This window comes from Astatotilapia calliptera, chromosome 19 (genome assembly GCF_964374335.1).
Source record: "Astatotilapia calliptera chromosome 19, fAstCal68.1, whole genome shotgun sequence".
NCBI lineage: Eukaryota > Metazoa > Chordata > Actinopteri > Cichliformes > Cichlidae > Astatotilapia > Astatotilapia calliptera.
This window is the reverse complement of record NC_137440.1, coordinates 23618941-23646258: the sequence shown is the minus strand read 5'-3', so window position 1 is coordinate 23646258 and position 27318 is coordinate 23618941. Positions and strand designations below refer to the sequence as shown.

Below are 27318 nucleotides of genomic sequence, written 5' to 3'. Positions count from 1 at the left end.
GAGGAGCGTCAGTAATGTGTATGCCCTCTGGCATTATAATGGTTTTATTGGAAAAAGCATTAATGAATACACGAACACTGCTGAGTGGACAGTGCCATCTAGTGTTTTAAATTTAAAACCCTGAGCGTGCATCTTCTGTCACGCTCTATACACCTATGCACACTACGCTGCATAAACGTCCTCCTCCCCACCACTTCACATTTAAACAATCTGCTGCTTGTGGTCATTTTTCACCCAGTTTGGGCCGTATTATGGATGCAACATGTGTGTGTGCATGTGTGTGTTCATGCTTGCCATGCTTGGCTGTTATTGGGGAAGTGATCTTGGGAGCATTGTGGAAGCAGAACGATAAGCCTGGTGTCACTGGCGTCTAATCATACTCTGTGTTCCTTATCAGCTCTGGGCTCAGGAGACGGAACAGAGGAGAGAGATAGGCGGAAGAGGAGGAGGAGGCGGGGGGTATGGTGGGAACTATGGAATGGAGACGGAGAAGTGAGGAGCAAGAGGGTTAGGTTGAGGGTGAGGTCGATAAAGAGAGGTGAGGGGAGAAAAACGTGAGCGATGAGAGCTGTGAGAAGGGAATAGAGGACATTAGAGAGGAAGAGGTGGAGATTTAAGGGTCTACTGCACTAAAAGCATATAAAGAACTAGTGCCAAGTTCTGTGTCCCGACTCACCTCACCACCCACACAGCACAAACCCACTGTGTGTAAGAGGATCTGCTAACCCATTGCAGCTTCCAACTGCATGCACACACTTGTAGCCTGTGTGTGTGTTTTAGGGTTATCAAGAGTGCTAAGGATGGGTGGTAATTGAATAATGACAGTAACGCCTCTGATGGATTACCTGTCACTCCTCTCCCCTCTCCCCCTCCATCACTGTCATCCCCTTCATCTTTGGCGCTCTCGCCTGGCAACCTCCGGTCAAACCATTCGCGCCATCACCCGTGTCAGCACAGATGAAGACACCCACAAACACGCAAGATGACACTAAACACAACTTTTGTAGGCATTATTGTATTAAAAACAATAGGAAAATCATCCAGAGGTTTCATTTACATTAAAAGTTTAAACTGCGAGTATTGTTAGCTAAGGCTAGCAAAATAACATTAGCAACTGAAGTGGTTCTTTTATAAATGGCTCCAAAGTGTTCAGGCTGATTTATAGTTGTGTTACAGCTACAGCCTGTGGCCTGACATACACCTTCACAGAAATCTTACCACTTGCAGCGACAGACCACAACTTTGCTGAGGTGTAAACACAGTAGTTTGATGAATGTACAGTAACCGAAATTAAATTTATTAAGCTTTCATTTTATCTAGCTTCTTCACAATGTTAATGCAATAGCCAGGATTTTTCCTATGTTAAATGTGCTCTTTACTCATTTTGCCTCTGCAGCATGTTCATGGATAGGAGCTTGTCAGTGTGCTGCATATCACTTATTTAGCGACTTAGAAATACGCAGTAGTGCACACACATTAAAAACTTTACAGTTTTACTACTGTTTGTGTGCACTTCTGCTATCTTGGATCATGAATTTGGGGTTTGGTGGGTCTTCTCTGACTTTCTGAGTTTGTGCTGCACATTTCCCAGTTTCAGTAATTCTCTGAAGTAGCTTGTGAGTGCTTGTTGACAAGTCTTCACGCTCCATGCAAACTACAGGTGATCACATACAATCTGCTGGCAATCAAATCAAGGAGTTTTTTGCCAGACTGTCAGGGAATACACATTTTCCACTTGTGACTCATGGTTGCCAGTGTGTCACATATTGGTCTCTAGGCCAGTATGACTGGGGCTTTAGCAACTGATTTTCTGGTGACCGCTGTCAACTTCCAGCAATCGCTTGCCAACTGGGGAATACCTCACTTGGTCATTGCCAGATGGTTATGGATTGGCCTGTAAGCACATGTATCTGGTGCCTTGTTTTCTTGATACTTTGTTATCAGGATTAATTATCACAGATTCAAAGTGTTGGACACACAAATGCCACATGGTAAGTGTTAATGTGTCTGCAAACCCTCAATCCAGTCATAATAGACAAACTACATAATACACGTCTTTGTAGTAAAGTGTTAAAAACAATGACATCTGCACACTGGAGCCAATGTTTGTGCTCGCTATGTGTTCTTTTGTGTGTGAACTTTTCGCTTCTTTTCCTGTTCAAGCATCTTTTTATACACATTCATCACTCAGCCCATGCACAACTGCTGTTGACCTTTTTGGGCTACTGCACAAAATAACATCTAAATGCTTAAGATCTCCTGCTATCTGGACCTCTGGTTATACATAAGGCTTCTTGTTAGATAGTCCAATAATCTTATTGGAGGTGTAATGGCCTTTCTAGATGTGCCTCTGTGTAGGTAGAATTCCCATAATCCCTCTCTCTTTGTAATCAAAGACACACACAAAGCCAAAGCAAGACAATAAATCCAGCAAAAGTTTCTCTTATGTTAGCAAAGCAATGCAAACACACCAGTACACAAATATAGATGCAAACAGCTATAGTATGCTTTGGTATACGTGCAAAAAAACTCCATTTCTAAATGACTAATTATCACTTTCCAACACTTGCACTGACACGCTCCCTTCTCTTATATACTCACACTCAAGTTTCAGAGGACTGAATTGAATTAGTTGTTTTTATTTGTGCATTGCAGCAAAATGGGCAGCAAGAGAGCTGAGGATTGAGAATGATTGCAGCACTCTGCTGCAATGCAGTTCAATCTACAGTATCTGCTCACTTCTAAATGATACTGCTCCATCAAAAACATGGGCTTTCTCTAAGCCGCTGGTGTTGTAAATCTGGTAGCTTTGCCAGCAGGAGCATTTAGCCTACCCTGAATGGAGCTCTGTTTGCACATGTAGACCACCTATGAAGATAGTGTGTCTCTGATTCACCTGTCCACCTGGGAGGTGCTTCTCGCTAACCGAGTGAACACCTGAGCCTTTGTGCTTTTCTGCTTCTTTTCATCCTCTTGTGTCCCTCTCCAAATGACTGAGAGGGAGCAAAGTGACTATTTTTGAGTAAATGTGTGTGCAAGAGGCAGCCAGAGAGTGGGTGATGAAGCAAAAGAGCTGATATCAAATCTAATTCATTTCCACACAGATATATAGCTGTTTCGGGATAATTAGAAGCCAGTGTGAAAAGAAGAGAGGATTATTCTCTTTATCATCATTCGTTTAATTGGTTGAAAATAAAGAAGGTTTGCAGCACTACACATTCACGAAGAGACGAGTATTTACATCAAGCCTGGACAAAAGTAGCAACAAACAGCACCAAAACCAGAGTTGAAGAAATACAACAGAAATGCACACACAAAAAAATCTGCCGCCAAATTTCTGCAAATTATCTGTTGTACCAGCTGTGGATTCTTCATGCATGACGAGGTCTAAAGACCACAGTTTGATGAGGAGAACTTCATCCGACTTATCAGTTGATTGCCAAGCTCAGTGATGCGCTATGTGGAATAACATGAGGTGGACATGAGGTGAAAAGCCCACAATTACAGTACACGATTCAGTAGGTCAAGTAAGGTCAAACTGGTTGCGTCTCTTTAATTATAGAGCCTTATAAATGCTTATAGATGCTGTTTTGTTTTTCTTTTTGTCAATTGCAGTTGCAATTTCTTTAGTAATTCCCCAGGACAGTTTTTTAATAAGATTAAATTCAAAACTGACTAATTAAACATCCTGCTGTTAGTAACTCTTACACATTATCATTATCATCATCTCACTACTGGTGGTAATGTTAAATTATAAATGACATATTATAGGAAAACCCCCCACATGTGTATAAAGACAGCAGTGTGGGAGAGGCTGCAAATCTTGAGGAATCTGGGTGACGCAAATGTTGTCACAGATGAGAAAATTATCATTTTTTTAAGACTCCCTCAAGGGTCATTGAAGGCAACTCAACTTTAAGTCCTCCCCCTTTTCTAATCATAAGGTGTTAAAATACACTGTGAGCTGACACAGCCTGGATCACCATACCGGACGTGAGAAAGCAGTGATCCAAAGGAGTAAGCTATACAAGGCATGGGAAAGCAGGAATGCTATCAACACTAACGCACATATGCACTCACACACATGCACAAACAGTATAGTATGCCAGAGCACCAATTAGGGCATTAATGGCTGTGGGAAACAAAAGTGTATACTCTCTTTCTCTCCCTCTCACACACACACACACACACACACACACACACACACACACACACACACACACACACACACACACACACACAGTAACTGAGACTTCTAAGCAAAAAGTTAATAGCACCCAGTTGTTCAGTGCCAGAGACAGACCCTGTGGGAGTGAGGTGGAAGGGTGGTACCGAAGCTTAGTCTAATGAAACAAGCCAAGAAGGCTGCAGTTTCCCAACAAATATACAGGGCAGCAAATGTTAAGAGATTTTTTTTGGTATGTGTTAATCAAACACAAAAGAAAAACCACAACAATCATTAACTTTTTTGTTCTATCCCTTTCTTTTCTACACTTTCCCCCCCAGCGCCCTTTAAAAAACATGTTCAATTTTAGTTATGTTTTAACAGCCAACTAGCCACTCTTTAACCTTGTCATAACCTGTCAGCAAGCATATTAAAAGTCATAAAAGTTTGGAGGAGGGCAAGGATATAATATTAAAGATTGGGTGGTGAAATGCAGGGGGGAAAAAACATTAATAAAGCAAAGCTAAAAGAAGAAAATATGGTGAGACGGGGGACACAGATGGCAGGGAGGGAGGATGGAGAAAGCGGGATGGGGTGGAAGATGATGTGCTGGATGTCTTCCTCCTCTTCCATCAGCAGAAGCCTGGTGGTGGGAGAGTGCAATAATGAGAACAGCTGCAGTGGATGCGCTCACAGATACACACACACACAAAGCAAAAAACACTCCTCCAGCCACTTAGCCACCCACTCTTCATCAGCAATTCCACATAAACACATTTTTACACACAGGCAAATAGGCACACGTCATCACTCTTACCCTCACACTCGAAGGCTTGCAGCACAGTGGTATAAGTGGGGCCCAGCCAAGAGGAGTAGCTACCCAGAACTCTCTGCAGGTGGTGGGTGGCATCACTGAACAGCAGATCGGATTGGCCATAGCCTGCTGAGCTGAACAGGCTGAAGCCCTCCGTGGCATTGCCAAACACATTCTGCAGGAGAGAGGAAGTGTGTGACTGCGCTTAATGCATGAGGGCATGCATGGATGTGCGTTGGCGTTCTGTGTACATAAGTGTCTTTCAGATTGTAAGTGCAGGCTGGGCGGATCAGCACAGGACGTATCAATCATCCTGGAGTCTCCCACACACTGAGTACGGAGGAAGGGTGACAGTTTAGCAGATACCTGCGTACTAAGATGTGCAGATAAATAGCACAGGCTCCAGAGATCCACACACAGCTCTGTGGAAAAATGTGCATACACACACACACACTCTCACACACACAAAAGCAAAGCACATGCAGCTTATGTCCACACCCACCTGTAAGCGTTCCAGGTACTTCCAGACACGGCACTTGTCCTCCATACGCACCACCACAGCGTTGGCAGGGACTGCGGCAATGTGGCATCGTTCATACTCCTCCAGACCGGCATCCGTTCCATCAGGACACAGCAGCTTCAGGTCCTCCACCTCCAGATCCAGGGCCCAGGACTCTTGGTTCTTACCTGGGCAAGAGAGGAGATGTATAAACAGGAGATTGGGATTATGGGAAATGCACATTTGATTTCTTTCACAGCGTTACATAAGACAACTGGAACCAATCTGTCTGTTAAATGTAAAGCTCAGCTACATTAAGACTGCAAACAGTTAGCCTGACTATTAAGGGATTAGGTATCTCTGACTATCACAGAGCAAAGTCCACATGCCAACGCCTCTAAAAGCCAGTAATGAATATGCACTTTCTTTAACATGGTTTTACTGTGGTTTAGAGAAACTAGTGTATTTCTTGGCCAGCTGTAGAGATATCCTGGGTCCTCATCATGATGATAAGATTACAGTAAGTTGTGGGTTGCCAATTTAGCTCAGTGGGTGAGCAGGCGAGCATGTGAAAGAAAGTAGCAGCCTGAGTTCGAGTCTGACCTGCAGCCCTTTGCTGCATGTCTTTCCCTCTCTGTCTGTCTACACTGTCTCTGTCCAATAAAGGCTAAAATGCCACGAAAGTAATATTTTAAAAAAGTTTACAGTAAGTATACCAAGACATAGTTGTCCATATAATTGCACGGTCTCCCTCTGAGTTAAGTCTAAGGAAAGTAACATCATATGCATTGACCTCCTTATCTAAAACCATTTGAAAGCTGTAATGTTTAGTATGTGATTATTCCTCATACTCTGAATAAGCTATTTATATTAACTAAGAACTACTTTAGTTTTTCATTTTCTTTTGTGCATTCATTAATTTGTTTATGATGACACATTTATCAAACAGTGCAATCCTGATTTATGACTAATTTACCAATATTTTATATGCTGTTTTTGTCAGATTTGATCGGTCCCCTGAGAATTTTAAAAAGGGAAACGAAACCCCGTTTAACAAAACAAACAACTGTGTGAAAAAAGGGTAAACCACCTTGAAGCCTACAGCATTCCCAGACAACAGCCCAGACCTTCTGTGTTTTCCTGACCTCTGTTAATCGTTCTGACTCTGGACATTTCTGAACCATATGATAAAACATGCTTCGTTAAGCAGCGACAGCATTTTGTGGAGCTGGCGTCAAACTGCTCCTTCTCGGCTATACCAGCAGAGCCTGTGTAGCGTGACGGCGATAATGATCGCCATTAATTTTGGATGTTGCCCAAAGCAGAGGAGCAGATGCAGCAAACAGAGAATTAGGGCACTTCACTGCTGGACAAAATGTCTGCAACTCTGTGACTATCCTGTGTGTGCGTTTGTGTGTGATATCTGTTTCTTTTTCATTCTCGCTCTTATCTTCTCTTGTTTTCAGATTGCTTACTTTTCTCTCCGCCTCACATTCCCACATATTATCATATGACATCATAATTACAGTGCAATCCAATCACTGTATTCCACTTTCTGTAAAAAGCACAAATGGGTTATGAAACACTGACATCCTATGTCTTGACAGGGAGTTGCACCCTCTGCATATTCCAAGCAATGTAATCACAAATTGAGACATTATAAAAATTATATCACACAACAACGACTATCATAGTCTCTAAAATAAACAATATTTTGCACACTGACCATCCAAATTGTCAAAGACTGTTGCGTGTTTGACAAAAGCCACATCGCCGAGGTTCTCAGCCACGCACCTGAACGAAAACACACAAACAGCAAGACACATTCAGTCTATAAACAGATTGAAATATGAATGAAATCAGCACAGTTGCCAGTGTGCTACTGTTAACACACTCTGGAGACCATAAGTAAACTCCCTCTGCCACTTACTGTGGCACTTTAAGAAATCACCCCCTGTAGTTCTTTTGTTCCCCTCTGAAGTACATTCAGTACTGTGCCAAAGACTGTTCTGCACAGACGGCAGTACTGCACAGCACAAACAGTATTATATATTTATATTTTAATACATACATGATTTTCTAAACAAATTATGCGACACAATCACAGGAACTGTTAGATTTATTATTTTCTGTTCTCTTATTTTAATCTGGTTGTGTGTTCCATCTGTTCACTATATATACACACAGTAATTTGTCACTGTATTGTTATTATCTCTACTGCATACCTTCAGATAAGGCATACACTAGAGTTCCACTATTATTTTCTTTATGGAGGCAGCACGCTGGGATGGATATAAATTGAGGGCAGACACAAAGGCAGCAGTCATAACATCTACTTCACCTCTGGGTGCTGTTGTTGTATTATTTCCCATGTTACTAATGTCAGTGTACCTCAGAGCTCCAGATTCTCCGTAATGCCGCTCTCTGTGGTTGTTGGCACAGATGTGTCTGTCGTTCTCGTCTCCTATACAGGCCTCGCAGAGGTTCTTTGGATTGTTGCCTCTGGGATCGTGCTGGGGATCCTTAATGCCTGGCACGCAGCTATAGCCGAAGAAGTTCCCCACCACTAACAATAAAAAGACACAGACACCAAAGAACACTTGAAAAGTCTTCTGCACTTTCATGCTTAAGGTTTTTGTCCTGTTTATAAACTATTGCATGGTCAGCATATGGACTGTACAAGGCTACAGAACGCTCTAAACTCAGTTAGTATGATGTAATTGAGAGGGGATATCCTTATTGTGGTCATCTTAAGCTCACACTACTGTGATCACAGAAGAAATCTCAGACAGGGTGAACTGTGAGTCATGCCCAACTACTCAATTCCAAGAGTTAAGAGAGTCCAAGAATAAAAATATAGTACTGGAAATGACCATAAAGGTTCCCTGTCAAAGTAAATAACTCAGGTCCACTTGTCTTTCTTTTTCATCTTCCCACTGTTGAATTTTATAGTTTGCTATCAATATCACAAGACTTTAAAAGTCAGATTTATCTTTTTTTTGTGCAGTTTAAATTTACCTACTGATTTAAAATTAAATAAGTATGAGCCTCTTCACTGTTTGGGACCACACGTGCAAGTTATGCTCAGCCAAAAATGTATTTTAAGATTTGGATGCTGGATTTTTATAGAAAAAAAGACCACACTAAATTCTTGATGGTTGGGAACCATGTGTCCAGAGCACCATAATAATAAACTTTAAGAGACAGCATTTTTCCTGTTTATCCTTCCTTCTGATTTTTTATTGTGTTTCCCCTTTTATCCCCTTATCCACCTCACATTTACAGAAAGAAGCACTGTTGTGTGACTGTCTCCTCTCCTTGCATCTCCAGCCTGCCTCATTTCTTCACCTCTTTGTTCCCCTTCACTGCTTTCCCGATTTCCCCTCCTTGCATTGAACATTTCATACACCTTCCACCAAAACACATCTACACTTATATCACCCCTGTCCCCTCTGACTCACCTCTCGGGAAGTTGCACTGCTCTCCTACACTGATTTGGGATGTGTTGACCAAATAGCCAATGGGAACAGTCCACCCCACTGTGGTTCGAATGCCGGGGTGACAAGAGCTGCGCTCATGCATCTCGAGCAGGGACAGGTCTGAGGAGGAGCGGCGCGCCATTGCCACCACATAGTAACTGATACCATCTACAGAAGAGACCAAAAATGAAAAATAAATAAAAGGAATCAATTTTAAAATTGGGATTAAGCAGTGGGTGCAAGAAAGTATTTTGTGTGAACAGTATCTGCATTTTGGCATAAGCTGCAGAGACTTCAGTGCCTTCCTGTGTCACCTGCTGCAGACCTTAAACATGTGACTTACCTACACCATTGTAGGACTCTCCTGCAGCAAGCTCCAGGCCATGGCAGAAACCAGCAGCATAGATGTCATCTCCAAACATGGAGGCTGCATCTGCAGTTCCATTCTGAGCAAAATATATATTCATATTTTTATATTTCCCATTTTATGTCTCACAGATACTTTTTATTTTCTTTTGTAGTCACTTTTTAGATATAACAGTTCCTATTAATGTTAAGAAATTTCAACTGCCATGCATCTGACAGAGCTGATATAAAAATTAATAAAATAAATGAAATGAAATGTACGACAGTTTTTGGTAAGAATCTACTTTCCCCATCAGTTGTTTCTTGTGTACCTTGATTTTTTCCATACAGTCCCTGGTGTTTAAGCCACGGACACACTGCAGTGTTCCTTTTACATTTCGGGCTGTAGCATTTCCGGCCAAATCCAGACACTTCTGCTCCTCAGCATCAGACAGCACACACCAGGAGACTTTTCAAACACAGTAGGGACAAGTTGCAAATTACATATGTGCAAACTTTAAACAGTTAGACCTCAAATTCCACAACTCATGCAGTTCTGCCACTAAAGCCTCCCTTTAAATATACAAACAAGCAGGATTTGATCACTGATGTGTTTAGCATTAACCTCCTAGGACCTGGTGTCCACATATGTTGACTACATATTTTGGGTTGTCTAGACCAAAGTACCAAATTTTGCTCTACAAGGGCCTGATATCCACTTACGAGAACGTTACACTGCCACTGTTCTATCGAAATTTAATGTGAATGTCCTCATATGTGAATCTCATTTTTCTCAGAAACAAAAATAAGGTAAAAAAAAAATCACGTAATTCTTTGTTTTTACATTCATCAGGTCCAAATCAGCCCAAATAGCAAAGAGAAATTAAAAATGCATGCCATGGAAGAGAATCGGGTCTTAGGAGGTTAATCTGACTATCCAACAGTATTAAATTGATACCTGTAGTTTTTTGATTGGAGAGACATCTGACATACAGAAGAGGCAGAAAAAGCAGGAACGCTGAAAGCAGTCTTCTCCCTGGATACTCCATGTCAGCTCTGGATGGAAACCTGCTTGGGACTAACTCGCTAACACAGCTGAGATGAGAAACAGGTGGAATACATTAAGAAAAGTCACTTGTGTGTCCCTTCCCTCGCTTATTATTTGGTCTTAGGAAGAGAGAGGGTGAAAGGTAAGAGAAAGAGATAGGTAGGCTGACTGTAGAAGAAACCATCACATTATTCCTCTTTCCCCGCCTCTTCAGTTGAAAGTCCTAGTAGATAATCCTTCCTCCATCTCATGACAGCAGTATAGCATTTCCCTCTCTAATTATCCACTGAGACTTATCCCTAGTGGAGAGGATAGTGGTAGAAACATGCAGGCTCGGAGCAGTTCAGGTCACCTGGCACAGAGTGTCGACCGGGGGTCTTTAATTAAAGAAAGCTGCGGATAATGTGTCTCTGTGCTGGAACTCTGTTCCTGGAGAATAGATACTGGCTGGGTCTTGCTCTGACTCACTGGAGACCTAAGCCTCAGGTAAGCAGGAACAAACAGCACTGGCCATTGTTCATGGTCAACGGACCCTGTGGAGGGAAAACGTATTGGATACTTGATACAATTCTCCTTTTCGCTCTCTGCTCTGCACACACATAATAACACATCCACACGCGTACACACAAACACACACGCACAGAAACTCACTGCCATTTTTCTTGACATCTACTGTGCCAATCAATAATTGAAGGAGTCTTCAGAGGTGAAAAGTGAAATTAATATATCATTGAGTCCATATTTTAGGTGCAGTATTATGTAATAATAGATCTGCATGAGAGCTCAGGGCACGAAGAGTCCTGTTGGTTTTCCTGAACCTTTTCAGGAAGAGGAAAGTTGGGAGATCTGATCTTCTGCACACTTCAGTGAAGGGACAGGGAGCACAGAAGGACTTTTGAAGTCTAGCACTCACATAATACTGGTGATTAAATGTGGAGCTTTGAGAAATTAGTGAGAGAAAATAGGATTTTCCCAAAAGAACCTGTTTAGATGAACTTCTGAAACATTCAGATCTTTATCTTTAATCATTTGGTTCATATCAATAACTGTGCTATTTTTCCTTTTTTCTATTAATTTATTTACCTTGCAAGCAAGCAATTTATTTGTATAGCACTTTCGGAACAACACAGCTGAACACAAAGTGCTGTACACTTGGCATGCCAAAAATGATACATGACTAAGTAAAAAAAAGAAAAAAAGAAAAAAAAAGATTTACCCAAAATAAATAAATAAAATAAATAAAAACTTAAAATAAAAAAATAAGCACAAATAGCACAAAAAAAAGTCTAAAATGATCATTAGAATTAAAAACAATAAAATGAGCACAATAGATTAAAAACAATAAAACCAATGAAATCAGGGTCATACAGTGTCATATGCCAAGGAGTAAAAATGGGTTTTAAGACGCGTTTTAAAACCACCATTGACCACCATCACTGTAAATGTTTTATTCCTTGGAGGATGAAGACAGCATGAAAACATAGGCAAAAAGACAGATCAATTCAAAATGCTCTCTAAGGCTAATGCTAGCGTAGCAATGGCTCTACTGAGTCAAGTTCAGCCAACAGAAACCTGGCAGATCAGGTGACCTTAACACCTGCTGAAGGCTCAGCCGATGCCTGTGGCAAATCTTATACAGGACATGTTATTTATGTTGCTTCTGCCTGCATAAAGCCTGATAACCTGTTTAGATGGACCTCTGCAATCTGCAAGTCGTTTTGCAACACACCTCCACACCAGCTGCTCCATTCATACTTAATTTAATGTTTGTTGTCTCTGCTGTTCCAAGAGGGAGTCTTGCTGCTCCTCGTCCCGCTTTTGCCTTTCCACATCAAAGCTGCATTGCCAAAATAATTACTAGAGATGGAATGATATTTGCCTTGCAATTGAGAACAATAGCAATTTTGAGGTCAATATCTTGCTCAGCACATTCAGGAGGAATGTGACCTGCTCTGTACTACATGCAGGAGTTGCAGGAGACAGATGTCTTAAAACTGAAATAGAAATGTGACCCACCTGGATGGATCACTACTGAATCTTAATTAAGAAGCATTTCTTCATCAGTTTTAAAGAGGTACAGAAACAAAAACCCTGACATGCATAAAAAGTGTGTCACAGCAAGAAGTTAGACCTGACCTTATTGCAGTGTATCACTCTGAATAATTAGGCAGCAAATCATTTGATAATTGGTTCATAATTAAAGAGAATCAAACTCATCTAAATGTAGTCATTGCCAACTTTTCCCCAGAAAATAACAGTGTCTTTAGTTGTAATGTGAAGTTCACCAACTTTTATCAAATAAAATAATCAGCAGTTTTTACACAAATTTCTTAACTGGGAAACAAAGATTGCATCATGTCTGAATACTGCTCCTAATGGAAGTCACTGGTTATTTTTAGTCTTGTTTCTAAATGTCTGTGTATAATAGCAGCAATAACAGCTGTAATAATAGCAAGAAAGTCTCCCCCACACAGACCAAAGTATAAGCGAACTGTATTTTTTTTTTTGAACTAAAATTAAAGGTGAGTTCATAACTTCTCCTCTGGGTTGTTGCTGTGAGTCATAGTTCGTATTTGGAAAGCCTGTGCTCTGAAACTAGTCCTCTACTAAGTCTAAATTTAGTCTACTCAAGCGAGACAAAAACAGATATTTGCCAGTGTCTTTAACTTGAATATGATGACATGATACATAAATATAGGTTTCGATGGTTTCAGATTTTTTGATTACAATCTGATATAGGAAGATTGAATAGGTGATGTACAGGGTTGGAGGGGTCAGTGATGATGCTTCCAGCCTTCCTGGTGATTCTGGTGCCATAGTGTGAAGCTATGGAAGATAGACCTCAACCAATGACCTTGAAGGCTCTACTTACTACTTTTTCAAGCAATTGTTTGCCCTGATTGATTGTGTTACTATACCAAGTCAGGATGGAGAAATTAATCCATAACAGTTCTATACAAATGAATTATACTTTCCCAACTAACCCTGTATTTCCTTGGTTGGAGGAAATAGAGCCCCAGGTGCGCTTTACTAACAATGTGAAACAGTGTTTAAGTCCCATGATGACGACTTGTATAGGCACATGTAGCCTCTCAACAACTGGCCCGTTGATAGAGAAAGAGATGTTGAAATGCCGTCTTTATAAGGCCAAAAATCAGCTGTCTGGTATCCGGATTTGATCCAGATTTGATATAGATGCATATGTGACCTTTTAAAAATGTATTTATTGAAATTCAGCTTACGTAAATAAGTGATTTAATACAATGCACACTCTTTCAGTGTAAAATTATCACTGCTGGATTTCTTTTTTATCAATGTAAGAGGATTTAAGCAGGTTTAATACTGTAGCTGGTCACCGTGGGACCAACTTTAATAGCTCAATGCATCTTTGTGTCATTTAATCTATAACAATACATATATAATATTTTAAACAATGATATGAGAATTAACAAGGGTATGTTGTGAAGTAAAAAGCGAATCTTTCACTATTAGAAACCAGCATAATGCTAAAAAAAATGCACTTAAATTCAATAAGTGCTTACACAAACGTGTAATGATTGCAGCCTAGGACCCATTGAGCAGCATTTACTGACCACAGAGGTTAACAAACAATAGTCTCTTCTCATTTAATTATCATATAATAATGGCTGACGTTATTAACACTTCAAATACACATTAATATCACTGGCGTTACACTGATTTTAAGTTGGCGGACTTCTCTGCCCCACAATGCAACTTGATGTTAATGTTTTGGTGACGTCAAGTGTAGCTGGAAGCGAAAACAGCCAGTGGGTGGGCTGGGCAGTGGTCAGTGGTCCCTTCTTTTAGTGGTTTTACATCGAAAATCACGCCGATACGATTATTTAATACTCGTGTACGAATGTGCAGGCTTAACAGCATGAGTTAGAAACTGCGCTGCGTGTGCGCCAGGTAGGTGGGTGTTGTTTTAATGCTCTGTTTTGGCTGTCCTCGTTCGGCTGTCAGTCTGCGCTTTGTGCTGTGTGGCTAGCTTAATTTAGCTTAGCTTAGCTTAGTTTACAGGGCAGCAGCACCAGGCATCCTGGCGCCTCCGGGGCGCCTGTGAGCGGCCAATGAGGTCGCCTGTTAATGGCCACAGCAAACAACTAGGTCCCCTATCTTTTTTTTCCTTTTAAAGAAGGATTTGCTGATAGCTTTGGTTGTTTCTGAATGTTAGGTCAAAACCAGAGGCTGACTTTAGTGTATGTTTGTGCATGCTAGCCTGCGGAGGAACAGTTATAGTACATCAAGTCTTACATATAAAGCAATTAGTCTATTAGTCAACCACTTAAGAACAAACCACACGATTATATTATGTTCAGGTGAAGACATTTATACATTTGGAAGTAATTCATGGTGACTGTCTTTTTAAAAAGGCTTCTGTTTAATCCATTGCACTAATGTATACTAAGTAATGGTTTCTAAGACAAACTGAACTCATTCAGCCTTTATAATTTGTTGTTTCATTTCTGTATGGAGCCTTATGAGGCTCGTCAGATAACATAAAGAGGCTAAATGTAATTATGAGTGTACTCCTCTGAACTCTCTGGCTCATCTTGCATCTTCTACCCACTCTTAGTGCACTGAAACATGGGTCGTTGCAGTGTCCATGTCCTGCTGCTGCTCTCGCTGCAGACTCTGTCGATATCAGCTGAGGGTCCAGGTATTGTACTCATGTGCTTTTTCATTTATTGTTTGTGAGACTGCTTCTCGCTGCTTTGTGCTCAAGCCTGAATATTAAATTGCTGGAGATTGTTTATTTGTAGTAGAAAAATAATACCCGGAACAGGTATGGTCTTTAATTTTATGTGTGATATACGACAAAAAAAATAAATAAATAAAATTTTTACAAGTGATGTACTCTGGATTTGGAAAAAAAAAAAGAAATTAAGATGTAAGCTGATGTGTGGGTGGAGCTAACTGTCACAGACTGATAGCAGACTCACTCTCTTAAGGCAACATTTACTTAAGTGGCAATGTTGTACTCATTTTGTAGCGAGAAAATAAGTGACGTCAGATCATTTTTATCTTATTGAATAAAACGGATATGACAAAGTTTAAATTTGATGACATCATTTGCAGTTAAAAACATTTGAGAAGTTGCAATATATATCACTGTAACACTCTGCAACCCAATAATTAAAAACCCAATAATATATTGTGGGTTTAAAGTAATGTGAAAATATTGTATCACGGGGTGTCTGGTGATGCCCACCTACCTTCTATCTCGAACACACTGAGAGTCCATTACCTATCTTTTATTATGTCTTTTGCTTTATTAGAACCTGTTACCTTTAATTCAAAGTTAATATTGTGAACTTGCATCCTGTTATTTACAGATGGACAGCTGCAGTGTGCATGTGAGGGTCCTAAATGCCTCCACCCCACCCGGTGCCAAGGTACCCAGTGCTTCTCTTCAGTCAAAGTTAGTAAGAGTGGAGTTTTTTTTGAGCGTGGCTGTTTGGACGACGCGGACCAAATCCTTCTCCAGTGCTTCACAGCTACGTCCTACCACCAGGCTATTCAATGCTGCTCCCAGGACAGGTGCAACAGCAATACCACCAGGGAATATCTGATGTCTCTGCTACCATCAGGTGCTTTATGTCTACAAGGAAATTGGACTGTCCTGTAGCTCTTTTCCTTACTATAAATGTTTTTCCCCAATTTCAAACTATACATATCTCTTTTTTACATTTACCCACAGCCCCAGAAGGTGAGCCAGTTCGATATCGTGTGGAGACATTAGCTCTCTTCGTACTTGGCCCAGTGGTCGTTCTGGCTCTGCTGTCTGTAGTATCTGTGCTGGCTTGCAGAAGGCTCCATCATGGACGTCTGCAGAGACTGCAGGAGTTTGACGCTGAGCAGGGAGCCATAGACGGTCTCATCACTTCCAATGTCGGAGACAGCACTTTAGCGGTAAGAGTAACAGAGATAACCATGAAAAGGGATTTGGCCAAAGCAAGAAGAAGGCCCATCTCACGCTTTGTGTTCTCTTCCAGCCTCTGAGTATTGGGATATTTTTCACCTTGAATTAACAGTTATTGTCAGAAGTGTACATACCCCTATGGGTATTAACTTTATGGTAATCTTGGCTTTTAATGATTCCTTGGAACTGTTCTTTCTCCAGGGTGGAATAATTGTACAACATAGACATTTAATGACTTTAAAGAACAAGAACTAGGTGCACAAGTCTGAACTTATTTTGGGAGTTTCTCTAAACTACACAGTCAAAAGTAAAAAAGTGTAGTAAAAGTGAGCCTTTCAAACCTAAAAACACTGTGACAACTGCCCAGCGTGGAGCTGTCTTGTTGCCTATAGTATTGGTACATTGCACAAAGTGGATGGAATAATGGAGGACAATGACTACCTGCCAACTGTGCCAGTTCTGCAGAAAAAGTGGTGAGATATATTGCCAGAAACATGTAAATGACTACCAAAAGGTTCTGGTCTAGATGTAACTTGGGGCTTAAATCTGGGGCTCTCCATCATTTGACCCTAGAACTGAAGAAGCTTCTCGGATGAGAGGTGAAACATCTTCAAGCAACTTAAAAAAGTCCAGACCCTTTTCTTTCCAAGCTCCTTAGGCTACTAGGGCTGCCACAAACGATTATTTTGATAGTCGACTAGTCACCGATTATTTTTGCGATTAGTCGACTAATCAGATCATCATCCATTGGACGTAAAACTACAGCTTATTGCACCAGCAGCATCTGCTCTTATATAACTATCATTAGCTTACAGCTTTAAGTGTTTAAGGTCTGTGCTAACTAAAAATAAAGACAAGATGATAGTTTATTAAATTTTAATGAAATTTGCAGATTGTTTCGGTGAAGTTTAATAAACTCCTTGCTATCTAAAATATAACAGGACACTGGAGTATATTCTGGAGCATCTCACACTTCTGATAATCAGTTGTCTGCTTGACGTTTGTTCAGCTGTGTAAAAACTATAACTTCAATCTCAGACAAACTGATTTACTCAGGAACAAATAAAATACAAAAAAAAAAGCCAAACAATAACATTTTAAGTTATCTAAGTGACTCATATATATTTAACCTGAGTAGCGAAAGACAGCGGTGGGTTTGAAAACGATTTGCGGGGAGTCCGGTGTTCTCACGGCGCTAGTGAGCCTAGCCCCCGGCTCGCTAACGAGCTAGTGGGTAACAGATGTCTCCGAAAACGTCGGAGCGCTTTTGAAAATATGTGGTGTCCTGATAAACTGAGCAGATATTTGAGGTTTACACAGCTACATTCTCGCCTGAAAATATGTTAAACGTTTATTTTGTGACCCAGAAAGAATAATAAGAGTAACATTAAAACGAACTAGCTGCCGCCATTGTTGGAAACTGCGCTGGGCCGCGCTATGAATTCTGGGACACAGCTGCTCCTTCTTCTTCTTCTTCGGGGTTTAGCGGTAGCTGACATCCTTGTACATGCAATGCTGCCATCTTCTGTTTCAGTCCGTTATTACACTCTTAAATCCTGCCACTTATTCCTGCGTCTTTTGTGATCTTACAAAGCTTCAAACGACGCGTCGACTATTAAATCAGTCGTCGACGATTTTGATAGTCGACGTAATCGTGACTAGTCGACAAATCGTGGCAGCCCTATAGGCTACGATGACCTGGATGGATGAGAACCTTCACAGATATACTTTTCACCCCATGCAGATTTTAGAAAATCCAATTAAATTGAAACTTGTGAACCCAATTGTTGAAGAAGTCATTAAAAGTCCAAAATTGCCATAAAGTTCATGATTTACATACACTGATGAGTGTATGTAAACTTCTGATCACAACTGTAGCTTTCAGCAAGCATATTAAGCATACACCTGTATATGACTCTACATGCTAGTTACATATGACATGTAAAGATTTATGTTCTTTTTAAAAAAAAAAAAATCTTTGCAAACAAAGCTAAAATCAAATCTGTCTATCTGCAGGACCTGTTGGATCACTCATGTACGTCCGGCAGTGGTTCAGGTCTTCCCTTCCTTGTTCAAAGAACTGTGGCCCGACAGATTAGTCTGATGGAGTGCGTAGGTAGGTATAACACGTAACATTTCAGATTCATATCTGTTTGACTGGCAGATCTGATAGAGTTCTACTGAAAAGCAAATTGTTCAGATGACATGAAAAAAATCCAAAGTCATGACACATAAGTTATTCATCACGAAAATAACAAATTCTTATCATTAATCAGGAGGAAAGGGGTATATTCACACATTAGTTAGTTTCCCAGAAGCGAGCATGCTTATAATTAACGCCACAGGCGATCCTGACTACAGTCATGACTGTACATATCCGTGGAATCTGAGTGATGTCAAAGAGACGGGAGATCAAATCATCTGTGACTTACTTCAAGAAACTGTCAAAACATTTTATCAGTTCCTTTTTTATTTGTGTGAGTTGTTGACCATGTTCAAAACTGTCACCTGTCAGAAGTTAAAGATAAAGATAATGTCACTGTAAAAAGCACTATAAAATCTGACAGATTTTGATGTAGCTTTCAAATAAAAGTATGTAGGTTACTTGTCTTGGGGTCCTTTTTATATACCACATTATCATGAACTACAGCATGTAAGAGTTTGGTTTTCAAGTTTGTGGCTTTGTGCACAGTTGAGCTTTTGATGTGGAAACATCAAATCTGGGCCAAAAGAATCTCACTGCTGTAGCAATGGAATAGAGTGAAAATTCACCCCTCAAATTTTAAAAAGTAGACAGTGATTGTCTTTTTAAAATGCATGCATCTGTATTTTTTTCTTTTCTGACTTGCTGTTTGTTGTCTCCTCTTGTGTTCTCTTTATTATACATATATATTTTTTCCGCCAGGCAAAGGACGATATGGAGAGGTGTGGCGAGGACAGTGGCAGGGCGAGAATGTGGCCGTGAAAATCTTTTCCTCGAGAGATGAGAAGTCTTGGTTCAGAGAGACAGAGATCTACAATACAGTGCTGCTGAGGCATGAAAACATACTGGGTGAGTCTGTTACGCTTAATGTTTTGGTCTTGCTGACTGTCCCCAAATTTGGTTAGGCTAACATGTGTGTTTCCTTGCATAGTAATGGCAGCTCCTAATTTTAACCTCAGCTTTCCTGAACTGGACAATCTCTCAGTTTATTTTAAAGCACTAAGTCACGGAAATCATGATGTCAGCGGGACGGCTCAGGTTAGAGCTACTGGGATAGTGGATATATTAAACAAAGGGATCTTGAATATGGAGCTGCCAGGCTTGAGGAAAAGTGTAAAACCACGAAGATTCATTAATGCAGAAGAAGAGGACATGCAGAGGGTTGGTATGACAGAAAAGGATCCTAGGGACAGAGTGAGATGGAGGTAGAGGAGTCGCTGTGGTGACCCCCTAAAGGGACCAGGAAGTACAAGATGATCTGTGAAAGATAATACAAAAGGATTCAGCAAAATGCAACAGTAATAAGTGTGATGGATGTCAGAGGAACTTGACTTACGTCTGAATCAATAATACACAATTTCATGATATTACCTTTCACCTTTCTGTCCCTCAGGGTTCATGGCATCCGATATGACTTCTCGAAACTCCAGCACTCAACTGTGGCTCATCACCCATTACCATGAAAATGGTTCGCTTTATGACTACTTGCAGCGAGTCGCAGTGGAGACATCAGAAGGTCTGGCAATGGCTGCATCGATAGCGTGCGGCCTGGTGCACCTGCACACGGAGATCTTTGGCACAGAGGGGAAACCGGCCATCGCACACCGGGACCTGAAGAGTAAAAATATATTGGTGACCAAGGAGCTGCGGTGCTGCATCGCAGACCTTGGTCAGTCACTTTTCTGCTTTTTGTCTCCTCCGAACTGTTGGGATTTTCACCTATTTCAGGGATTCAGATAAACTGTAGGCATGTGATTCACCAGTGCTACCTGCTCAAAAGAGTAAACATAAATTAATTAGATACTAAAAGTACTAAAAAATCATACGCTCATTTCAGGAGACATCAATTTCAGGTCCTGTTATAACACTGTGTGTAACTGCATGCTACAGGGCTGGCCGTGACCCACTCCCAGGCAGACAATCTGCTGGATGTGGGCAACAATCCAAAGGTTGGCACCAAGCGCTACATGGCACCTGAAGTGTTGGAAGAAACCATTCAGACAGACTGCTTCGATGCTTACAAGCGAGTGGACATATGGGCCTTTGGACTGGTGCTGTGGGAGATAGCGAGACGCACGTACAGCAATGGTGAGTGTCATGCACATAGTGCACTGCTGTGGACGTTACAGAGAGTGGTACGCTAATGTGATCACGATGCACTCCTTCATACATAAAATTCCTGCTGCTTGTAATACAGTCAAATACTATGATGCAGTGCGGTGATCTGTGCCAGGCCCTCTGGTTGTCTCTTCATTCCTTGTTGTTTAACTTGTCCTTAAATTTTCACTAATTTTTCTCATTCAAATTCCACTTTCCAGGCATTGTTGAGGAGTACAAACCTCCGTTTTACGATCAGGTGCCAAACGATCCCAGCTTTGAGGATATGAGGAAAGTGGTGTGTGTGGAACAGCAGAGGCCTTTCATTCCTAATCGATGGTTCTCTGATCCTGTGAGTAAGAATCTTTTTGTGTGTCTGTCTGCAATATTTTGTCTGTGTGTCAACATATTTGTCAATAGGATGAAGGCGTTCAAAAAGTCAGATTTTGGCCATGTGGTAATTATATAGGCCTTCTGCGATGTTTATGACAAATACTGACATGAGACACTTTATTTGCAGTAACATCTACACTTACTGTCCATTTATATCGAATTAGACCCCTTTGAACAGAATTCCCTGAGATCTTTGAAGCACAGATTAATGGCCCAGAGATTTTGGTCCATGTTGAAATGATAGCGCCACACACCATATGTGCTCAGTTGGATTGAGATCTGGTGTCTGTAGAGGCCATTTGAGTTCAGTGAAACGAGTAGAACTGCAGAAATTGAGACTCGTCAGATGAGGCAACCTTTTTCGAGTCTTGATGGTGCGGTCTTCTGCTGTTGTAGCCCATCTGCTGCAAATGTTGATGTGTTCTGACGTGCTCTTCTATATACCTTGGTTTTAACAGCCGGTTATTTGAGTGACTGTTGATATTTGATCTTTTTATGTCATTTTCTTTAAACCATAGAGATGGCTATGCAAGTTGTTGTTACCAGTGCATTTGGTACCAGTAATCATGTTCAGAGTCTCCTAAGTCACCTTTCTTCTAATGCTGATGCTCAGTTTGACCTTCAACATGAAATCTTGAACATGTCTGGATGCACTCAGCTCCTGCCACATGAGTGGCAGATTAGATTGGCAGGTTGCATTAACAAGCAGTTGTACAAAATATCTGACATTTTGTCTACTCTCAGCTTTACTAGACAGACAATTATACTTTGCTTATACTAAATTTCTTCAGTCTTCATTATGTATTATGGGTCTAATAGTTAACTAGAGGCATACAGCTGTGAAACAGTCCATCAAGTATATTGTTGTTTTTTCTGCAATTGCTTAATAGCACCTGTATATGATGACGAACCAACTACTCTTGCTCTTCTTTTATCCATGACTCATGAGTGCCTACATATGTGATCATTATCTGGTGATGGGCCAACATCTGAAAGTGCTTGCAGTCACATTGATTCTTTTCAGAATGGATTCATCACTGTTTTTATTCATTCTTTCTCCCTCAGACTCTCTCTGCTCTGGTGAAACTAATGAAGGAATGTTGGTACCAGAACCCCTCTGCCAGGCTTACAGCACTGCGCATCAAGAAGACCCTAGACAAGATTCACAGCTCTCTGGAAAAGGGCAAGGAGTCGTGAGGGTGCCATGTTTCAGAGGCAGCTGCCTGGTGTCAGGGATTGGCTTCAACAAGACTCCCAGTGTTTTGTTAAAAAGAGAGAGGGAGATTAGGCAGATGGAAAGAGGACTAGAGGAAAGAGGTGTTCCAAGAGTCATTCAGCCTCATCCTTCTCTCACTTTCTCTGTGGATGCCTTCCACCAACATGTTTGACTTGAAGCCCACACAGACATTTGGACCTGTCGTTTCTGAATAAGCCAGCCTTTGATATGAGGCAAACCAATTGCCAGTGTGTTTCCACCAACTTGAACTATGGACTGTTACTGAGTGTGACTGGCTGGTATATTATAGGAACCCCATCCCAATGCTTTAATGCCCATGTGGGACTACACTGGGTTTTGCCTTCCAGTACAAACACTACAAGACTGAGTGTCTACTCAAATTTCTGATCTCCAGCCTTTTGGCATTCTGCTCAGAGACAATCAGAAATCTATTACCCATTTATTACTATCAGCCATCACCACAGAAACACAATGTTCACTTATAAAAGGAAAAAAGAGCCAATCGAATCAAAATTGTTTTTAAACCTTTTTCTTAAAGAAAAAAAAACACTAGTATGTTATTTATGTATTGAATCACCATTGCTACCACACTACTGAAGATACAGATTAATGTGCGATGGGTGTGTGAAACTGACTGCATACATATATAGGCATTTACTCTACTGGACTTCCTCTACACGTCATCATTATTTGGACAGGAAATGATATTTTGAGAAATAGTGGACAAGGGTAGGGAAGAAGATCAAAACACTACAAACATGTTTATTCTGATGGTTTGTGGACTAGAGAAGCAGCAAGTACCTGCCAATAGGAATTAGTGTGTAACTTGTGATAGGAATAGGAAATGACCTGATCCTCTGTGTGGCATACTTTATAAACTCACTGTGGCTGATTCTGAAAAAGTCTTCTGCTCAGGCAAGGAGGAATCACAAAATGTTTATTTGTGTTCTAATGTGCATTTTATTTTAAGAGACTGGAGGTGAAATCTAGTTGTGTACAAGTTGCCTGAATAATGGAAAAACAAACTGTCTTCATTTGGAAATGTTTATTGAAGACTTTAAATTTAAAGTTGCAGGTGTATGAAGGATTTTGTTTTCAAATGCTGGCTTTGTTTTTTTGGGGGGGAAAAGTTGTTTTGCCTTTTTATATGTAAACATTTACTGCACTCTTGCCTAATGAATGGGCAGTATGTGCTCTGATTTCTACAAACAAAATTGGAAAGCTTTAATCTGCTACTGCATGATTATACATTCAGTACATGTACACAGTCAGCTGCTGACACCTACTATGACTACATCCAAATCCAGAACATCTGGCTGGCCACCAATTACAAGCTGTGGCATTCACTGCATAAATGTATCAAACATCAGTTTATCCAGACAACATTTTACCCACACTGTTATACCCATACTGTTATACCCACCTGCCCTCTAGTGGCACTCAAACACCATATGAAGGACAGTCATTGTTCATTTGTTTCCTCTGAGAAAGTGGAATTTTTTTCTTTTCAAGCTCTAAAACCTGCTGAATATTCTATAGAATATGGAGTGCATCAGACTAAGGCTACTCTATCAGTGCAACTAACAAGGGTAGTTAAAATATTTAAACTGGAACTTCACTTCCGCAGCTTGCTAAAGAAGATATCTGTCTGAAAGTAATGCTTTGTATAAAATGAAACTACTTTGTCTTTTCTTTTTTGCAAGACTGGGTTTTGTGGCTTGTGTGACAAATAGTGTTTCTTGAGTGAACTGTCAGCTCTGCACCAAAAGTGTGAAAAGCACCTTAACTGCACACACACGCCATATAGGGTTGAGGTTGTACCGGTAACTAAAGTTTAACTCGAGCATGACCTCTGCGTACATCACTGCTTCAGGTTGTCTGGTAAAGTCTTGTACGGGTTGAGGATGCCTTTGGGGTCCAGCATAGCCTTGATGTTACCCATCAGTGCCACAGCCTGGCTCTGTTTACTGTAGTAAATGTAGTTCCTCTTTTTCAGGCCCAGTCCATGCTCTGCACTAATGCTCCCACGACAGCTGGCTGTCCATTCATAAACAAATGGCTCAATGGCAGCCAGGAGAGCAGGGTCTTTAGACGGAGAAGTGACGTTCAGGTGGAGGTTACCATCACCTACAGGATAAGTAAGAGAGAATTGGATGATAGCTGACAGTAGTATGTGTATAGAGTATGTGCAGATCATTTTATCAAGTCGTCTTACCTACGTGTCCGTATCCCACCACACTTTTGGCCCGGTTTCCCAGATGCTTCCTCATGTCTGTCACCAGCTGGTAGATCCGTTCCACTGGAAGGGAGATGTCATACTTGTAGGTGAAGCCATCGTGAGTCAGTGCCTCAGTGACACGTTCACGCAGTGACCACAGAGCCTGAGAAAACGGGAGCAGAAAATGTTTTTATCATTTGGCATTATATTTACCTATGCAATTACATAAAATGATCTTGGATCAATCTTGGAATACTTAAGTTTCTTCACTGTATGCAACAGAAGCATATTTTTCCCAATCATGTCCACCGACCTTTATTTTTGCTTCCTCAGTTGCTACCGTTCCATCACTGACCAGCGATGATGTCATTGCCTCCTCAAGAAAGTTGTGGAGTTTCTGCGCATCGTGGGTCGGGTCAGATCCCGAAGTTTCAATGACGATGTAGAATGGACAGTCTGCACAGCAAACGGAAAGGGCAGGTCTGCGTGTGCTCACTCGTTTTATAGGATCGTTACAGGTGTGTGTGTGTGTGTGTGTGTGTGTGTGTGTGTGTGTGTGAGTGTGTGTGAGAGAGAGAGAGAGAAAACGTGCTTATACCAGATATAGGATTGGGTAGTTTGAGATGCGTATTCAGCAGCCTCATACATTCACTGTCCAGGAACTCGAAGGCAGACAGAATTTCTCCCAGCATGCTTTTGCAGAGCTGAAATGTTTTCAGCAGCTGCTCAAAGGTCTCACAACCTAACAGCAGAGATAGACACGTGAGTTTTGTTGCTAATCTCCAAGAAAAGCAACGCATTTAATGGTTTACAAAACTTTCTCTATCATCTTTTACAAAGGTATATCTGAGAAGCAAATAGAAAATCCTACCCAGGAAAACAACATTAACAGATTTGGGTTTCCGTGGACAAAGGATGGACACTGCAGTAATGACTCCTAAAGTGCCTTCTGACCCTATGAAGAGCTGTTTGAGGTCATATCCTGTATTATCTTTCCGCAGGGTGGATAAGCAGTCCAACACCTGCCCATCTGCCAATACCTGCATGTGTTACAGATTTGAAAATAAGCTTTACTTTTTTTTGGGGGGGAAGAGTATCAAAAGTCCAGCACTCACCAATTCCAGACCCAACACAGTCCCGTGTAGGGACCCATACCGCAGCAGCCGGAGACCACCTGCATTGGTTGCTACATTGCCGCCAATTTGGCAACTGCCTTTTGCCCCAAGATCCAGTGGCATTATATAGTCTCTCTCCTCGAGGTAGAAAGACAAGTTCTCCAAGACACAACCTGCCTGACAGGTCAGAACACCTGAGAGGGAAACAAAGTGATCTTTGAGAATTTTCAGCACAAGTAACCATAAATCAAAAACACATTTGTCAGGTATTTGTCAGCCTATGGCGACAAAGTTGAATTCTTTTGAATTAAACTAGTAAACTTACCAGAGATACTGTCAAAGTTAAGGATTTTGTTCATTAGAGAGGTGGAGAGAATTATCTCATCATAAACTGGCACGCTGCCACCAACTAGCCCAGTGTTTCCTCCTTGAGGGTTCACCGCCAGGTTACGACTGTTACAGTAACTATAGGAGAAAAACAAAACATGTGAAAAAGTCTGATGACTAGATAAACACCTTTCTGTTGATTTGGTTACCATCTACCTTAGAATTTGTGATACTTCCTCTGTTGTCTGAGGTCTAAGCAACACTTCACTAGAACCTGCAGGACATATAACAGAAAAATGAGCCATCAACACCAGTAGATTATTATTATGAACTATATTAAGGATTCAATTGTAGCCTTCACCTCTCACAGACTTTAGCCAATCCACATTACTAGGCTCCACCAGATCAGGGTCAACCATGGTTCTGCCTGCTAGGATCTTCCTGAAAAAGGCCAGATCTTCCTCAGTTACTCTGCAGAAAGGCAACCTCTCTGGTGCTGCAGAAGGAGATACTTTAGACCCGTCTGCCCCAGCATGTAGCTTACGAGTGGAGGCCAAAACCTGCTCTGAGCTGCAGGTCAGAAAAGGACTGTGAAAGTCAACAGGTGAAAGAGTGGCTGTAGATCGTGAGAGCATGTTGTAGTCGCACAGACATCTCAGAGCTGTCCTTAGCCTTAGTGCTCTTTTCAAAAGTCCTGCCATGACTGTAGAGACAGGCGGCAACACAAGCTGCAGAAAACAGGTGGGACAACAAGAAGAGTTGGATATTTTTAAAAGCATTTTTATCTTGTAGTGGAGTTGAAAGCTTCTAGTTATTTTGTCTCTAGTCATCTGCAATGTTAGGATTGTTAGCTAGAAGTTAACTGCATTTTCTTTGATTAAACTCTACATTGGTGGCAATTCGTTGCATCTCTTTCTGCATCCATTCATAAACACAAACAGCAATAGGAGATGGAAGATATGAGGTATAAGAGACCTAAGATATGAACAGCTTTAGTAAGTGCACCAACTAAAGCTGTCTTTTTACATGTGTTTTGCAGCAAATACGCTTACTTCCCAGCAGCAATGCATCTTATTACCCTCTTTGCATGTTTTCTTCTTGCAAATATCACCACCTGAAGCAGCTGCAACCTCAGTTAGCTTAGCTACTTTGCTTAGCACGCTCCTTTCCGATATTTCCGAATAACGGCTTCATTTACTCACCAGAAGCGTTCATTTAGCAATGTGTGTCTTTTTTTCGCGTCATGAAAGTCACAAAGTTCAAGGGCAGTTCAGTTACATAAACATGGCACATCCCGTGTTTTTAGCTTGCTAGCAAGTGCATGAAGCTGCTTACTGAGGTTGACAGTAAGAAAAAAAGCAGAGAGGAAAACTGACCAATCAGAAGCATGTTTTCAGATTGACGCAATGGATATTAGCCTATGGGTGGGAGCCT

The 27318-nt window shown here is 41.1% G+C and overlaps 3 protein-coding genes across 5 annotated transcripts; 1 reads left to right on the top strand and 2 right to left on the bottom strand.

Moving 5' to 3' along the window:
* Window positions 1–3158: 3158 nt before the first annotated feature.
* Window positions 3159–10767, bottom strand: otomp (otolith matrix protein). Its single transcript, XM_026152387.2, has 9 exons — window positions 10261–10767; window positions 9635–9771; window positions 9301–9403; window positions 8940–9125; window positions 7870–8044; window positions 7205–7272; window positions 5482–5666; window positions 4983–5154; window positions 3159–4808 (listed from the first exon to the last, which is right to left on the bottom strand). Exons 1-9 carry the CDS (start codon window positions 10349–10351, stop codon window positions 4798–4800), a joined length of 1128 nt encoding a protein of 375 aa, XP_026008172.2. The 5' UTR covers window positions 10352–10767; the 3' UTR covers window positions 3159–4797.
* A 3344-nt stretch (window positions 10768–14111) lies between these two features.
* On the top strand, window positions 14112–23926 carry acvr1l (activin A receptor, type 1 like). 2 transcript variants are annotated; one of them, XM_026151977.2, is made up of 10 exons: window positions 14112–14280; window positions 14948–15031; window positions 15708–15962; window positions 16073–16284; window positions 18311–18410; window positions 19200–19346; window positions 19891–20166; window positions 20388–20585; window positions 20816–20946; window positions 22053–23926. In XM_026151977.2, exons 2-10 carry the CDS (start codon window positions 14959–14961, stop codon window positions 22182–22184), a joined length of 1524 nt encoding a protein of 507 aa, XP_026007762.1. In that variant the 5' UTR covers window positions 14112–14280; window positions 14948–14958; the 3' UTR covers window positions 22185–23926. The 2 variants fall into 2 exon arrangements, with proteins under 2 accessions (XP_026007762.1, XP_026007763.1); XM_026151978.2 differs by having other exon boundaries at window positions 14145–14284.
* d2hgdh (D-2-hydroxyglutarate dehydrogenase) lies at window positions 22922–27227 on the bottom strand. Of its 2 annotated transcripts, none has more exons than XM_026151976.2 (10): window positions 27087–27227; window positions 26246–26612; window positions 26101–26158; window positions 25883–26022; window positions 25558–25751; window positions 25314–25482; window positions 25041–25184; window positions 24756–24898; window positions 24440–24605; window positions 22922–24351 (listed from the first exon to the last, which is right to left on the bottom strand). In XM_026151976.2, exons 2-10 carry the CDS (start codon window positions 26583–26585, stop codon window positions 24086–24088), a joined length of 1620 nt encoding a protein of 539 aa, XP_026007761.2. In that variant the 5' UTR covers window positions 26586–26612; window positions 27087–27227; the 3' UTR covers window positions 22922–24085. The 2 variants fall into 2 exon arrangements, with proteins under 2 accessions (XP_026007761.2, XP_080150336.1); XM_080294210.1 differs by lacking the exon at window positions 27087–27227 and adding an exon at window positions 26963–26980.
* Window positions 27228–27318: the final 91 nt, after the last annotated feature.